At 47.6% G+C, this 17,359-nt stretch overlaps 1 protein-coding gene across 1 annotated transcript in view; it reads right to left on the bottom strand.

Annotated features, from left to right (window-relative positions):
- HPSE2 (heparanase 2 (inactive)) overlaps window positions 1–17,359 on the bottom strand; it is a 180,670-nt gene that overhangs the window by 23,600 nt on the left and 139,711 nt on the right. Inside the window, exons 7-8 of the mRNA XM_042460947.1 lie at window positions 4,782–4,875; window positions 1,831–1,937 (exon numbers count right to left, since the gene is read on the bottom strand). Coding sequence (XP_042316881.1) covers window positions 1,831–1,937; window positions 4,782–4,875 — 201 coding nt within the window. The remainder of the gene's footprint in view (window positions 1–1,830; window positions 1,938–4,781; window positions 4,876–17,359) is intronic.

The raw sequence follows: 17,359 nt of genomic DNA on the forward strand, positions 1-17,359 counted from the left end.
TTTGCTGACTTTGCAGAAGGGCACTTGTGAAATGTAGTAAAATTGTAGGGAAAGAAAGGGGTTTCAATGAATCAGTCTCCTACACTTGCATAATTTCTGCAAAACATCAAAATTACTCAACCAGTTTTCTCCTTAAGAATTTACACTAGGAAAGAATATTCCAAAACTTTTGGGCAATTTTTCCATTGTGCAACTGGTTTTACATTCTAGACAATTTTTCCTATTTCTTTCTGTTCACATATGTAAACAGATGTTGCTGGTGGAAATATCTTATGGAGAATTTATATAACATATTTACAGCATATTTTACACATGCCTATGCAGAAATAAATCCCACTGTATTCAGTAAGTTGCATGTAAATATGCACAGTACCATATATGTGTGCAAAGGACTGCAACTTCACAGAAAAATCATGTATATGTTTATTTAAAAATAAATCCATTAAGCACTGTAAGATTTAGTCCCAGGAAATGATGAAGCTTTAATATGCAAAGCACACTTTGCAATCTTTATTCTGTAACTGATGCAGAGAATCAGTGACGTGCCTCAATCCACTATGACTTCCATGGCCCAAAAAAGAATTTGGAATCCAGACTTTCTATAACAAACAACTCTAATAGCTCAGAGCAGCCTGATTGTTTCCATGTTTACTCAGACATAAGCCTCATTCAGTTCAAGTGCACCAAGGGGTAAGGCATATTACCAGCAAAGATCCAAAGCATCCCTCTTACGGCAAGTGGACAGGCTTTGGGAATCCAGGGGCAATTCCCCTAACCCTAAGACCCTTCAGGGAATATATCAGTCCTAAGACTGTGCCTAAGTAAATGTGGAAGATAATGAGGTAGTGATCAATTTTGACATCCATGTGCTCATCATGATAGTCCTTATAACTGTACTGCCAAGGAAAGGTAAAAAATGGAGGTGGCTGTACTGATCTGTTTCAGTAGCTGGCAACTGTTGAGGGCCAAGGACCACAACAGACCTCCAGGAGACCTTGGAGGGATGCACCTCCTATACACAAAAACATTATTTTCTCCTTTTTTGCCCTCCAATTCCCTCTAGAGAAAGGCTCCTCTTTGAGCCTTTTTAAAAAACAACAACAAGGTCAGGCCACTTCCATGTCACTTCATGTATTAACAAAGACTTCTCCTGGGCCTAAAATGGCTGGGGGCAGGTATATAGTGAAGTTGCCCACATGCCTCTTAGAGGTGGCTGGGGTCATTCTGAGGCAAAACACACTTGTGTGTGTGTGTGTGTGTGGGAGGGGGGGTAACTCTTTCTTCTTTGAAAAATATTTTTGAACCCTGGGGACCAAAAAAAAATGGCTCTGAAGGGCTGCATGTAGGTCATGGTTTGCACTTTGTCTGTACCTGATTTGTATCAACAGAGTAATTTGGGCAGTTCTCATCTTCACCAGGTACAAATAATTTATAAAGCTACCAGATCTTAATTACTTATTTAAGACCAAGCCATCTTCCAATAGTAGCTAAATTCAGAAGGAACAGGAAAGTTTGAAGGGTCACTAAAATTATGTCACTGTCCCTGCTAATAAAAAAAGTCCTGGGTCTTTGACTCTGCAAGCTCTGATTCTGCTACGTCACTGGTAGAGGAGCTGCATCGGTCTTGATTCCATGATAGGAGAAAGCAGAAGCCATCCAAATTAGGAGGTGGACCAGTATCCAGTTAATCCAGTTACTAATCTAGACGTCCACATGAGTCAGATTAGACTCCCTTGGGAGGCAAATTGGCAACCTGACGGCAATCATCAATACACCTGCTAATTAATTCCCTGCTTCCATTCTGCTCAACACATTCCCAGGTTAACTCACAGGAAACTGGCAGCATAGGAATCTGAAAGGTTGGTGATGCCTCCTTCAGAGGTGGCTCCAATGCCTTCCAGCCAAATCTTTTTTCCAGGGACGTGTGCATTGACAACCTATTGCCAAAAGAAAAGAACAATGGTCAGCGATCCTCTTCAGGAACTGATACCTATAAAATGTTATATTCCAGGACTGCAAGTACATAGTGCTGGGATTGCCAGTTAGTACAAACGGTGTTGCCTGGTATTACATGGTTCGTAAGGTTACAGAGTATGGGCAGCAGTACAGAGTGAGTACAGGATGGGAAATACCTTTAGATAAAAGAAACCTACTCATAATGATCATTTTCCTGCCATCAAACTTGCTTAGCTCTCCCACACTTCCTTGACCGCTATGATCTCGCCACCCTTTAATATACCCTCTTAGGAGTTTATCACATGAAGGAGATCAGAAGTTTATCCCATGAATGTCCCAGAAAAATCATGTAATTACACATAACAATTTCACACAACATCGCACAAAACCCACCATTATAGTGGTCACAAAGAAGAATTAATGCGTATCTTTTTTACTTTTGGGATTTCAGCGACAATGCATTTCTGATATCACTTTATTTGTGATCATTCATGCAATTATTTGCCATTTCCGCTTCCTTTGCAGGATGCTTTAAATGTACTTTAATCTCTCTTTAATGCTGAAATCAGGCCCAGTGTGATAAACTCCTTAGATTACTTACAGTCTGTCTACCCTTTAAGTGAACCAGTATGGTGTAGTGGTTTGAGCAGTGGGTTCTGGAAACCAGGGTTTGAATCTACACTCAGCCATGGAAGCCCAGTGGGTGACCTTTGCAAGTCACACTTTTTCAGCCTAAGAGATAGGCAAAGCGAACCCCTCTAAATAAATCTTGCCAAGAAAACCCTGTGATAGGTTCGCCTTTGGGTCACCATAAGTCAGAAATGACTTGAAGGCAAACAAAAACCCTTTAAGTGATTAAGGAGCCCTGCTTCAGCATTTTTTCTCTTCCCTTTGTGCCCCATCTGAAGCATCACACAATCATCTGGACAAGAAAATATTCCACATTTTGTTTAGTGTGTTTAGGATGGGGGTGTCTATTCCATCAAAGCCATGTCTTTTTAGAAAAATGAAATTGATACATACTGTACATTTCTTTAATTAATTCAGCTATGACTATATGGTCAGCCTCTTATTATGTGTGGGTGTGTGCATGTGAATGCTATTTTGTTCCATTGCTTTTCTCCAAGCAACATCATATTAGGCTGGTGAGTCATTGGGGTATGGGGCAATCCACCAAAGTCCACAAGATTGGGCCATTTTCATCAGTACTCACAACAAACATGCAAACACATTTTCCACTGTGTATATGGTATTCCACTGTATGTATGAAATACCACATATGGTATAGATACCTATAGCATGGAGATAGGATAACCTGCACTCCCCTTGTATGTGCATGTATTTTATGTGCAGTTGCCTTGAGCTAACTCAGCAATAACAGCCATATGAAAAACAACATGGTGGGTAGATCACTACAAGTGCTCAGATGCTTGGTCTTCATGGTGTACAGGATCTAGCTCTTCCTTAAGCCCAGGTGAGATTTCAGCAACTCAGCTGCTCATAGCTTATAAACAATAATATATCACAGCAGTAGCAAGTATGAACCACCCCACACCCCCCCCCCCCCAATAATCATGTTTCTGGACATATGCTAAAAGCATATTAAATCTTGGAACAGGCAAACCTTTCCCACACGACCTTGACTCCAAGACCCATCTGGCCCCTGGTACTTTCCTGAGCATCTGAAGTGGTGAAATTGAGATATGAACCTGGCATCAGAGATCCCAGCCTGGGAAATGCCCTCGTAACATGAGACAAATCTTGGCAGAACAGATATGTCTAGGACATGACGGCGCCAGCAAACAAAAGGGCATCAGTGAGCAAAAAGGACTGAGGATGCCAGCTTACAACCCTTTCTGCCTGAGCACAGGAGCGCTGACACTGTGCCTGGAAGGTTTGGCTACTTGCCAGGGCTTGCTTCATTACCTGAAGGCAATGTGTTGAAGCAATAAAATGAGGGAGAGGGAGAACGGGGCTCATCATTTGAACTAATAGCACTTGGCCTAATATTTCTGTTGGGAAGCTTACAACTCTCTTAGCAGAATAACTCATCTCTTGTTAGGATTTGCCTGATAGCCCAGTTGAAAATCCTGCTGCACATCAAGACAAAAAGTTGGCTTCTTATTAAACAGATGCAGTTTGGTATTAGTCAGTAATGGATCAAACATTCGAGCCTCAGTAGAAACACAGCCATGGATGATAAGCTCCATAGGAAATTTCACCATGCTTCCTTATATTGTACATTTTGCCCTTAGAACTATGAGCTGTAGGATAAATGAATCATAGAAACAAACATGGAAGCAAGGAAATAAAAAAAATCCCCATGGTATACAGTGGTCCATTGAAAGACTCCATCTGATTTCTCCTTTGTTCTCCAAAGGCCTATTTTCTTCTCTCCCTCCATCTTGATCAGCCTGCCATGCAGGTACAGTACTACCATACCCTGCCAGGTATTTTGACACCTCTATGGCCTGTCTCACTCCGCAACAGATGCTCCTGGAAAAGTTGCTTTTCTGGACTAGAGTTCCCTCAAGCCTGTCCATTCCCAGTATCACCGTAAGAAAGGATCTTGCCAGAATTTTAGCTGTTATTGTCCACTAGGAATCTCTTGCATAACTTCACACCTTTCCCAGTTTCCCTTGGCTTAACCAGAAAGCTAGATTCTTTGTAAGACTTTGTAAGCCAGGTCAGACCGAAGGGAAACCTCCCTAGGCCTGTCTAGCTCTGGGTGTTCAAACCCATGTTCCATAATCCAGAGTTCTTAGAAACTCCCCGCCCTTAGACATGCTGCCCTCTTGCCCCAGCCATCCCTCTCACTCACGCACTTTCTGGATTTTCCTGATCTGGTCAGAGAGTGTGTCTAACAGGCGCGTTTTCAGGAAGTCCGTCACCTTGGCCACTCGGCTATCAAGGTAGTAACTGGAATGAAAACGAGAAGGCAACAGTCAGAGAGGGGCTGCAACTTATGTGCTCTCCCTCACCCTGGCTAGGGACCGCGCCTCAGATGCCCACATTTTGGGGTCCCCAAAATTGTTGCTTTATGTTCTATATTAGCTGCTATTGACAACTTCCACTACTTCCTATTACTCTCATTTCTGTGCCTTCTAACACAGACCATACACCTCATCATTTGCTTTTCCTGAGTTCCACCATGGCTATTCTCTTCATAAAGTCTTTCTTTATCACACTTGCCTGTACTCGCACTTCTACCTATACTACAAATTTGTTAATACCAAATCTCTCCTGTCTTCCATCTCATCCATCTATCAAAGTAAGCATGCCCTTTGGCCAGGAACATATTTCTGTGTTTCACATAGTGTCTAGTACCATAGCCATTGTTAAATAAATAGTGGAAAATCAGCAAACACAAAGATATCCCTACTCTCCAGCCTGGTCAATCAGTCAAGCCCTTTTGCTCAGATCAGTAGTATAATTAATAGATCATGTATAACTATGCTAACTTCACCGACCTGTTTAGAGACAGAACCAGGCATGTGTAAGAAGGGCAGTGAACAATATGCTTTCAAGTTTGAGAGGCAATGTAATTCTCCGTAGTAGTCGCTAAGGACTCACAGCGGGATACAGCTATTGCCTAGAGCATGGCAATTTACTTTTTAAAAATAATTCTGTTATGTAACTTGATGCAAAATCCTCCAAAGTAACTGTAGTGTTACAATTTTAAGACTTTTTATTAACTTTTTATATCACTCATTCCATTGCTCATTTCTATTTTAAAAACAATAGAAATGATAGGAGAATGGCATAAAGACTCAAAAATTCTACTGAGAATGCTTCTGGAAATGCCTAAAACATCCTTAAAACATAACTTGAAAATATTACTGATTATACATACAGCCAAGCATTGTTCAGACTTACTCATCACATAACTTTTGAAGTATGCCTTCATTATGCTTTTATTACCTCTCCAATGGTAACCTATTACAGGTACATTATTCCCAGCTCTGCTATTTTCTCCATAACCTGGCCTGGCAGGGTTCATTAAATAATACTATGCAGACCCAGAAGAGACACCAGTGTTACAGAAATCTCACACTGAACACATGCGGTTCTCCATCATTAGAGTTCCCTATTAGCTACTTTGAGTTTTCTAAAGGAAAAGTGATCTCTTAAGTACAGCAATTAATTAATTAATGACAAAAAAGGGTAAATAGCAGTAGAATCATTTCAGAGGCAACCTGATCAGCTGATTGACAAAGTCAGCACAATACTGTAGCCAGAAAAGTGATGAAGGATTTAGATGTTAGGTTAGAAATGCTTTGAATAGGATGTGAAAATAAAATGCTATGGACGTTATCAGACAAGGGAAATTGGAAGTCTAATCCAATGGCAATCTGAACACAATCATGGGGTTTAACGTTATTGCGTGATAGACTACCACACACAATTTTGGGCAATGGGAAGTCAGTCTGAACGCAATCATGGGGTTTCACGTTATTGCGTGATAGACTGCCACATGCAATTTCGGGCAATGGCAAGCTATTTTGGGGCAATGAGAAGTCAGTTTGAATGCAATTCGAATTCACATAAATTCTCTGAACCAGCGAATTCATGTGAATGCGTTCTGGACCCACTTCCTTTCATTCAAAATTAAGAGAAATTCCTCCCATATGATAAACTCCTATGAAGTATTGGTTCTCCCAAGAAAACATGGGAGTTTTCTTTCTCATCAATAACTCGTTGTTTTCAACATTCCCATTTGCTTCTGACTGAACTTTCTCTTTTATTCACAATAGATAACTTTAAAAAATACTAAGGCGTGTTACAGACCGCCCCTTTGGGGCGGCCTGTAGGCGCGCCTTTCCCCGGTGTATTGTGGCATCAGCGGTTAGAACGGCAGCTGCTGAGGCCCCGATTCGCCGCTTTCCGGGCTGCGGGGAAGCGGCAAAAGGCCGCCTCCCCGCAGCCTGAAAAGGGGTGTCCTTGGGGCTTCAAGTCCCAAGGACACCCCAACGGCAGCGGGGACTCCCAGAAAGGGGCCACTCGGCCCCTTTCTGATTTGCGTCGCTGGTGCAGCCTTCACACGGCTGCACCAGCGACACAAACCAGGAAGGAGCTCCGTTTCAGAGCTCCTTCCTGCTCCGTGGAAAGGGCGCATTAAGCGCCCTCGCTCAGAGCGATGGCGTCATGTCCGCGCCGCCTTGTTTGGAGGCGGCGCGTTCATGACGCCATCATGGCGGCAGCCGTGTGGAACAGCTGCCGCCATTTTGTGCGCACGGAGCACATGCTAGGGTTAGAGGGGTGCGGAAGCAGCACCCCTTCCTAACCCTAGTACGCGCTCTGCGCGTACTTTAATGGCAGTCTGTAACCCGCCTATGAAAGACAAAATAGAATTCCCCTGTTATGAAGTATAGTCCCAGAGGCCTCTAATGACTAAAAGCTGTTTACTATTAAGCTGAAAATATCTGTGGTTCTTCTGCTTGTGTTCCATCAGGAGGAAGTTACTAGTGAAAAATCTAGCATCATTGGGTTTAAACGATGGTGCTACAGTACACAGAGTATATGCAGGACTAAGGGCTTGTTACCACATTTGGAGAAAAACCTGGAGTTATGTTCCTAGGTGCTCAATGGATGAATGGTCTATTGATAAAAACATCTCAGTGCATTTCAACATGTATATGCTCTCAAAGATCTATTTTAGGGGCTGTTTGAAATTAAGCTTCTTTTTGTCTAGTAAAGAGTGTGAGAGTTCCAGTTTCAGAAAGTTCTGAAGTTAAACTTTAAAAATCCCAAGAAGGCTTTTGGGAGCAGGTACAGGCTGAAACACATTGCTTTGTATCTATAAATCATTCATCTACAGGTTTTTTATTGGCTTGTATATGAAACAACTAAGTACCCTTCCTACACGATGAAAATAGGTATTATTGCCTGGTAAGTCAGCTGTGCCCTTTTAACTGATCAAAAAGTTTTTAACTGATCAATCTAAAAATTATTTATTTAAATATGATTTTCATAACAGTGCTCTTTCTTGGAGTCATATGGAGTTCTTTATTCTGACCATCACCCCACTCCTCAATTCACATAGCCTATTCTGTGTTGGTAAGACAGAAAGTTTCCTGGCAAGTGGATCATTTTATTTCTGGACAGTGAACTGGAAAAGCTATTTTTTGGTCCCTCTGACAATATGGTTTGAAACAGGGTTAGCTTGTGGACTGAACACGGAGGGCAACTCACATCAAGTTGTGCAGGAAGATGCTGCCCTTGTTCAGTCTACCAGTCAACTGTGATTTGAATCCATGAAACCTTTGTCAGAGATAAGGCAATAGCGGCTGAATCAACAAAATAATCCAGATCCAGTGCACAGTGTTTTGCCCAGATCTCACCCCATTTACACACCACTGTCTTGTAAAAATCTGGATTCAAATTGCATTGATAACCACACATTTCCCCTAGCCGAATTAACATAGATGCAAAAGGGTATTTCTTCCCATGCACTTTCCCTCTTTCCTATCATATACAAACATATCAACCAATAGCCTTTCCTGGTTTTTCTGTCTTACCACCCACTCACTCTCATTAGATGGCTTCCTCATCCAATCCTCTTTCCCCTTTGTGCCCCAGAGAGTAAGTGAGGGAACTTTAAATGTCTCTCAACATAGGCAGCCCTGAGGAAAAGGGGAAAGAAGGACAGGTTGCTTACCTGTAACGGTATTTCTTCGAGTGGTCATCTGCGAATACATACAAATGGGTTGTACTGCGCCTGCGCAGTGCCTTCGGAAACTTCTGGAATCACTAGGCAAAGTACTCTTTGCAACATGTTGAAACTTTTTGGCGGTAGCTCCGCCCATCCCTTATAAAGCCCCTGCCTTCCCGCTCTTTCCCCAGTTCCGCAATTTTTCCGCCAAGTAGGCGATAAGGGTGAGCCAATAAAGAGCAGGACACTGAGGGGAGGATGGGCGGGATTTGTATGTATTCGCAGATGACCACTCGAAGAAATACCATTACAGGTAAGCAACCTGTCCTTCTTCTTCGTGGTCTCTGCGAATCATACAAATGGGTTGAGACTAGCAAGCTAAGGTCAATGGTCGAGGGAGTGTCATATTAACCTTGTTTCCAACACTATTGTTAATACCAATAAAGCAAGAGAAAGACACAAAGCGGTGGTCTAATTGGTGTTGTTATTATTATCACCATAAGATAACAACCAACAAAGCTTCATGAACTCAACCCAATAGTATCATGAGCCCCGAAATTTGATAAACACTTGTTTGTAGAATGATGCAAAAAGGACAAACAACATGTGCACCCCAGACCCTAGTCAGTGCAACCCAGACAACAAAAACAGCCCTCCAAAGGCTGCATCCCTTCTGCCCTGGTGTCCAACTGTAATGCTTGATGAGGTTATATGTTGTGACCACACTGCGGCCTTGCAGATGTCATCCAAGGGCACACCTGACAAAAAGGCAGAAGATGCTGCAACTGCCCTGGTAGTGTGAGACCGAGCCCTAGCTGGCAAGGGTTTACCCAAGAGCTCAAGAAGATAAACAAATAGTGTTAGATACCCACTTAGAGAGTCTCTGAGACGACACAGGCAGTCCTTTTTTGGACTCCGAATAGCACTGGAACAGTCTTTCGGGAGCAGCTAAGTCTCATATCCTGTCGAGGTAGAAGGCCAGGGCTCTATGAACGTCAAGGTGTGCAGGCTCGCTCGGCATCGGTGTCTGTTGGGGGCCAGAGTCGGGAGAACAATGTCCTGGCACATGTGGAACACAGAAACAACTTTGGGCAAGAAAGTAAGGTCTGTTCAAGAACTACCTTGTCCAGGTGAAATTTGAGGTATGGTTGGTCTCGACGCAAGGCACAGAGCTCGCCGCGCACGGCGGGCAGAGGTGATGGCCACCAGAAAAAACTGTTTTCCAAGGAGCAGTCTGATGTCCGTGGTGGCCAAGGGTTCGAACGGTTTGGACTGTAAGTTCGTAGCACCGCATCAAGGCTCCAGGCCGGGGGGGTAGAGATGGCCTGCGGATGGAGGTTACTGCATCCCTTGAGGAAACCCTTCACCAAGGGGTCCTTGAAAAAGGAGGGCTTCCCATTAAACTGAAAAGAAGAACAGATGGCCGACAAGAACACTTGACGGAGGTGAGAGAAAGGCCTGAGTCGATCAAAGACATCAAAAAGTCCAGGACCACCGAGTGTGGTGACTTGGGGCTGGAGACAGTTGCCTGCTGGCTAGGAACCTGGTGAACCTGTTCCACTTCAAAGCCTAGGACTTCTGAGTAGCTGGCTTGTGGGCAGCCAGAATGATCTGCGTACGGGGACGGTAGCCGTGCTAGGGATGGATCCTCCACGCTACCAGGGGAAGGGTGTCGATGTCCGGGTGTCGAAACCCGACCCCTTGAACCGTGAGGAGATCGGTCTGTGCTCGATCCGAGGAAGTTGGCCCGGGAGAGGTGGAGAGGCAGGGGAAACCAAGTGTTGCCCGGCCACCAGGGAGTGAACAGGATGGCATCCGTGGCATTAGATGTCACTTGGAGACTGTCCTGGTGATCAGCGGGAAGGGGGGGAAACGCGTACAGCATAACCCCCGACCAGAGGAACCCGAACGGGTCCCCGAGGGATTGTTCGTTCGGCGTTCGGGAGCAGAACTGGGGACAATGGGTGTTGTGGACAGTCGCGAACAAGCCTATTTGTGGGGTCCCCACCGACTGAAAGAGTCAGCACCGTGTCGGGGTGGAGTCTCTACTCGTGGCATTGGGACGGAGACCTGCTGAGAAGGTCCGCCAGGTCGTTCTGGATACCCGGCAGGTGCACTGCCTGGAAGTAGGATGTTCCGTCTATGCACCAATCCCAGAACCTCGAGTGTGATGTCGAGTAGTGTAACGAGATCTGGTTCTCCCTGCTTGTTCAGGTAATACATGACGGTGGTGTGGTTTCCCCGTCTGAGCTGAACAACCTTGTTGGATAGGGAGGACCTCGAAGACCCTTAGAGCCTCTGTACCGCCAACAGCTCTAGGGCATTGATGTGGAGCCTCCTTTCGTCCTGGGACCACTGGCCTTTGGCCCACAAGTCTGTGGTGTGGGCTCCCCATCCGTCCTCTGATGCTCAGTGGTCAACACAACCTCCGGCTGGGGTGTTGTGAAAAAGGCATGCCGGCGCAAACGTTCCGGGAGTCGAGCCACCAGCGGAGGGAGCGGGCGACTGGCCTCGGGATCGTGGAGATGACGTGACGGGTGATCGCCTCTGGGTTGAAGACGGAAAGGAACCAGGACTGGAGAGGTCGGGACCGGAGCCTTGCCACGTGTTGACGAAGGTCGTTGACGCCATATGGCCTAGGGCTACCTGGACGTCCCTGGCAACGACTCTTCTTTGCCGACACATCTGCCGATGGCTCGGGCGAGGGTTCGGAAACGGTCGGAGGGCAAGGATCCGCCAAGTGTTTGAGTCAAGGGTCGCGCCGACGAACCTTATGCGCCTGGAGGGCAGTAGTTGAGACTTCGAGGTTTACGACCAGTCCCAGACTTTGTAGGAGCTCTAAGGTTTCGGCAATGTGACAGCTGAGCTCTTGGTCCGATGGCGCCACAATCAGCCAGTCGTCTAGGTACGGGAAGACTCTGATGCCCCGGCGATGCAGATGGGATACTACAGGTGCATGCACTGGTGAAAAACTCGAGGGGCTGTGGACAGACCGAAGGGGGAGGACGTTGTACTGTAGGCGTCGGTCCCGACGGCAAAGCTAAGAACCTGCGGTGGACTCTCGCGGATGCTGACGTGGAAGTAGGCGTCCTTTAGGTCGATCGTCGCAAACCACAGGCCCTGGTATAATAAAGGCAAGATAGAAGCAAGCGTTACCATACGAAAACGCCTGTAGGAGAATAGGTGTTAAGGGCTTCTTAAGTCTAGTATGGGCCTGATGCCCCCATCGGCCTTGGGGACTGTAAAATAGCGAGAGAAGGAAACATCTAGGAAAGTCCATGGCGTCTATCAGTGAAATAGCGCCTTTTGCTAAGAGGGTGCGTACTTCGTCAAGAAGGGTGCCGAGGGGAGGGTGGAAAGGAAAACTCCAGTTGGTGGGAGTTCTACGAATTCAAGGCGTAACCCTACGGACGATGGTAAGTGCCCAAGAATCGGTGGAGATCGAGGCCCAGACGGTGGAAAATGGCCTCAGTCTATCGAGGAAGACAGAAGGAAGGGTGGACGGAGTACACGGCGTCCCCTCAGTTTCTCTTCTTGTTTTGTTCGGGATCCTCTCCTGTAGCCTTTTTTGTACTTGGAGCCAAAACACGTCCCGAAGAAGAAGAGGATTGGGAGGGATAGCGCTGTCGGACTGGTCCTGATGCTGGAACGGGCAGTCCTGCTGATAGGGTCCTGGCCCTGGCCATACAACTGACGGATGCCTGTAAAGCGCTTACGGGAAGAAGCCTGGGGAGAGGACGACATACCGTGTTTCTTGGCCACGGTCCTCATCCTATACTTGAAATTCAACTTCTCATCCGTTTCCCGGGGGAAGAGGCCGTCTTCATCGAAGGACATGTCCTCGATTGTGGAGGGGCATTCTGGTTCAAATCGGAGGACCTCAACCATGCATGCCTCCGCAAGGCGATGGCTGCTGACATGGATTTCGCAAGCACAGTCAGTAGAATGTCTTGCCGATGTGATGATCCAGCTGCCAATTGAATGAGCCTCGTCTCGGACTCGGAGAGGATGCCTTGGGAGTCATCGGGAAGGTCCGGAATGAGAGGGGAGAATCTTCTCCATGAGCCATTGTATGTATGCGCCCATACATGCATTGTAATTGGCTACTCCTCACCCCAGGGCCGAAGAAAAAAATAGGCCTTTTTAGCGAGGGCGTCGATTTTCTTAGCCTCTCTGTCCGACGGCATCAAGGAAGCTTTAGGAGTGGAGGCGCGCTGGGAACCCTCCACGATGGCCGAGTTCTGGCGCGGATGTTCAAGCAGCCAGGTCGGGCACGGAGCCACTCTGTACAGGATTCAATCTTCCTGTTTACTAGCGCTGTCAGGCGGGGCTGCCCCACGAACGTCTGGCTAGCTTCTCCAAGAAGGGAGCAGAGGAAGGAGCGGTGGAGTGGGGAGCTTGCCAGAATCCTCCTCTCGATTGGATACGAGCCTCATCTCTGCCTGGGCGAATTGGATAATCAAGAGCGTTCCCATCTTAATCACGTGGCTCGGCAATGTACGTACGTCGTCCGAGGGGGACACTGCACCCGGCGGGGCAAAACTCCTGACGACGGCCGATAGTTATGTCAGAAGAGGCATCCGAGTCTCTCCAGGATGATAGTGAGCCTGAGAGGAGTGTCTCCTGTCTTGACTCCAGATCAATGACCTCCAGATCGGTGGCCGCCAAAACCGCGGCTAGGCGGAACTGTCGCCGCGCGGGAGGGCCTGGAGGATGCACGTGGTCTAGGTCTCGCAGCAGGCGGCCCCGAAGTGGGATTTGATGGAGTCGCGGGAGAACAGCCATGTAGTAGGTGTCAGTCACCTCATCGTAGAAATAGTCGGACCTCGGAGGGGCATGGAGGAGATGGCGAGGCGGCACCGAGCACCAAGGCACGGTGAACTACCTCACGTGGGCATCGGGTGGGGGATCGCTGTCCTCTCTCGGGCTGGCAGGTTGATGCTGGCTCGGAAAGGTCCATAATGATGTCCTCTGGAGCATGACGAACGTCGAGAGAGCCGGGACCGTTGGGGAAGTGCTTTGGCGCCGGGACGGGTTCGACGTCTCGGGGGTCTGGAGACTCTAGCCGCGGAGCGAGAATCCGATGGCCTCCGATCGCATCGATTCGCGGGGAGTCCTTATGCCTGGACCGTCCGTATCCCGTTTCTCAGAAGGTGGCGCTTGGCGGCCGAGTGTCCCGTGCCGGGGACCTCGCACGGACTTCTTTGAACCCGAAGGCGCCAGCGGCACGGTGGCCTGGGCCGTGGCTGGGTCTGGAGATTTTAAGGCCTTGGCGGTAGAGCCCTGAGGACAGAGGATTTCGAGGCAGAACCCTTGTGGGAGCTCGAATCCTTGTCTGAAGCGCGCTCTCCTTTGAGCTTTCTTGCGCTCTCCTGTTTATCCTCTTGGAGGATCGAGGGCGCCTTCCAACGGGACCGGGGTCCGGGCTTACAGGGGGCTCGAGGAACGGATGAGAGGTGGGAGCAACATCTCCAGTCTACCAGGCTCGGCGGGAACAAGTTGGGCCGGAGTCTCGGGCAAGGTCGGCAACGGGTTTTGCGGCCGTGGAAGGAGCCGGTAGGGAAGACTAGCGCCCGCGGTTGAAAACCTTCGTGTAAATAGCGGCCTTAATCTAGTCTCCCTATTTTCCTGGCCTGAGGGGTTTAAAATTTGCACAAGGCACAGGATGCAGGAACAGCGCCTCGCCCAGACAGAGAAGGCAAGCCGAGTGGGGGTCTTGACCGGGAATCTACCCCCGCAAACAGAACATTTCTTAAAGGGACTGATGGCATGGTCCACATCACAACTCGTAGTCAGACAGTCCGAGGTCAATGCCGGTCCGGGAAGATTACCAAATCAGAAGAGCGAGCAAAAAACACAGTCCAGAGTCCGAGCCAAATGGTCAATAACGGTCAAGCAAAGAGTGGCCAAACAACGGTCCAAGGTCAAGTATTTTTTCGTGATTCCAAACTGAGATTCTCAAGAGCGAAGTTCCCTAAGCAGCTAACGCGGCGGAAAAAAGGGGAACTGGGGAAAGAGCGGGAAGGCAGGGGCTTTAGAAGGGATGGGCGGAGCTACCGCCAAAAAGTTTCAACATGTTGCAAAGAGTACTTTGCCAGTGATTCCAAAGTTTCCGAAGGCACTGCGCAGGCGCAGCAACCCATTTGAGATTCGCAGAGACCACGAAGAACAAAAAAAAAAACCAACATGTTTTTTCCTTCACTCCCTTCCACTCTGAATGCTTAATGAATTAAGTTTGATTTCTACAGATAAGATCCTCTCTCAGTATATATTTGGCTGTCACTGTTTTCTTGTCCCCATCTCTGTTCCTGTTTCCAAGTACCTGATGGCCAGGACTTTTCAGAGCAGGAAAAGCACCCCTGGGCATTGCTTTGAGATGAAAAAACTTTTGATTTGAATCATGCTGGTAGGTGAACAGAGGTCTGGCTTTGTTCTGAGCAGATCCACTCAAAGGACAAAGAACTGTAAATGCTGATGGAAGAGATCACCCCACAATCTGTCCTGTCCCGCAGCACCCGTTCAGTGCCACATCTATCTGCAAACCATACAGTGTGCCTCGTTTACGAAAATAATCGTTCCGGGCCGCATTTCGTACACCGAAAAGCTTCGTACCGAAAACCCATAGGCGCTAGGGGAAAAAATCGCGGCTCGCCGCAGGCTCCATTTAAAAGAGCCAGAGTTTTTCGTAACCGAAAAACTTTCGTAACCGAAACAAAAGCCTATGATTTTGCGTATCCTGAAAAATTGCGTACCTGGGTATTTCGTACTCGCGAGGTACCACTGTATTGCAAAAGAAAAACAAAAACGAATAACCAACTGCAGAGTAAAAAGTGAGTTTTTCTAAATTGCATTAAAACCTAAAAGAAGCACTTTTACTGTGAAAATGGATGTAGAATCTGTGTTCCAACAGTACCGGAATAAAATGAGTATGGATGGTGGAGGATTCATGGATGGATGGATTTTATTTATTTATTTTTTATGTAGTGAACCCAGTCCTAGTTTTGCTAACTACTGAATTGCCTCATCTGCCTCACCTTTTGTAGCAGACAATTTACTTGTGCCCCCATAAAGAACAGGAAGGTAGAATCTTTAGCCCTTATGAGATGAGTGTGAACTGGGGGTCTTCTGCACTGGGCGATTCGAATTCGTGTTATTTCGCACAGTACCATCATACCAGCATTCGAATGGCCAATCCGCACTCACGTGAAGGCGCGAGCTGCTGAACTGAATGCGTACTGGCTCCTCTTTTTGGAGCGTGTTGGCCAGTGCGCTGATAGGGATTGGCGATATCCTGGCTGGGGCTCTGTTCGATCTCAGTGCGAATGGGTCTGGTGTGACTACCCAGTCCTGAATTCCATCGCAAGACCCCCAGATTCCAATTTTTACTCTTCGGTGGGTCTTCCTCTTGCCGGTTCCAGGGAAGCGGGGGGGGGGGGTTCCAGCGGCCTCCTCCTCCTCCTCCCGCTTTAGAGGCATCCCTGGCTGCATCCCAGGCAGGGAAGAGGCGCGGGGGCTACTGGAATCGTGGTTCCAGCGGCCTCCTCCCTCCTCCCAGCTTGAGAGGCATCCCTGGCTGCATCCCAGGCAGGGAAGAGGGCGGGCGGGGGGCAACGGGAATCGCGTTCCAGCAGCCTCCTCCTCCTCCTCCCGGCTTGGGAGCCAGCCTGAGGCTGCCTCTCAAGCCGGGAGGAGGAGGCCGGTGAACGGCGGCGATCGCCGCGATTCTAGCGGCCCCGCGCCTGTTCCCTGGTGGGATGCAGCCCAGGCTGGATCCAAGCCGGGAGGAGGAGGAGGAACTCTTAATCAAAGCATCCCCATTTACTTAGATGGCCATCCAGCCTCTTTGACAGCCGCTGGAACTGCTCCTCCCCCCCCCAGAATACATACTCACACACTCACACACTCACCACACACACATAGAACCGGGCATTGCTAATTTGTTGCAAGGGAAGGTCATGGTAACATTAAACCAAGCAGGAATGTAGGAGAGGAAACAGTAATGGGCACGTGTCATCGCGATTTGTTAATGGCATGAGCTGGCTCTCCAGCTGTTTACCGGGCTGTCATGACGGGACCTCCCCTTTCACCCCGGAAGCGTTTAAGGTCGCAACCCATGCAGGGCACCACATAACGCGAATTCGAATCGCCCAGTGCAGAAGACCCCCAGTTCCACACTCATCTGATAAGGGCTTTTGTCTTTAGCAACTCTCTCCAAGTTGGGGTGAAACATTCTGTTCCTCAACATGTTATAGCCACAACAGAAATCCAATTTACATAATGGTAAAAAAAAAAAGCATGTAACATCCCATCTTACCATGCATTATTTACCATGTACCTTCTTGGTGCTTGTGTTACTACATCCTGCATACCCCACATTATGTTGGGGTACAAATATTTTGTTATATTTTTTCATAATAGCAGTTACAGAGAGGCCAAAAAGCATGAACCTAGAAAGTTCATGATGATCTTTAAGCGAACTTCTCATGAGTATTCACACAGATCTGGGGACATGTATTGAAGACCATCCTGTTCAGAGAAGCCTTCCCAGGCATTGCATAACTGTCACTTGCTATTTGATGTTCTTTTGTTGCCTGTTTTATTGAATCATTTCCTGTATTGCTATGTATTTTATATGTATTATCCTACTAGAGAGGCAGGCTAACTCCAACAGGCCTCCCTGGAAGAAGTTTACCCATCCATTAAAAAGCCAAGCTCTCCCTCCAGTCCATCTGCCTTGGTCCAGGCCTCGGG

This window comes from Sceloporus undulatus, chromosome 3, assembly GCF_019175285.1.
Source record: "Sceloporus undulatus isolate JIND9_A2432 ecotype Alabama chromosome 3, SceUnd_v1.1, whole genome shotgun sequence".
In the NCBI taxonomy this organism is placed as follows: domain Eukaryota; kingdom Metazoa; phylum Chordata; class Lepidosauria; order Squamata; family Phrynosomatidae; genus Sceloporus; species Sceloporus undulatus.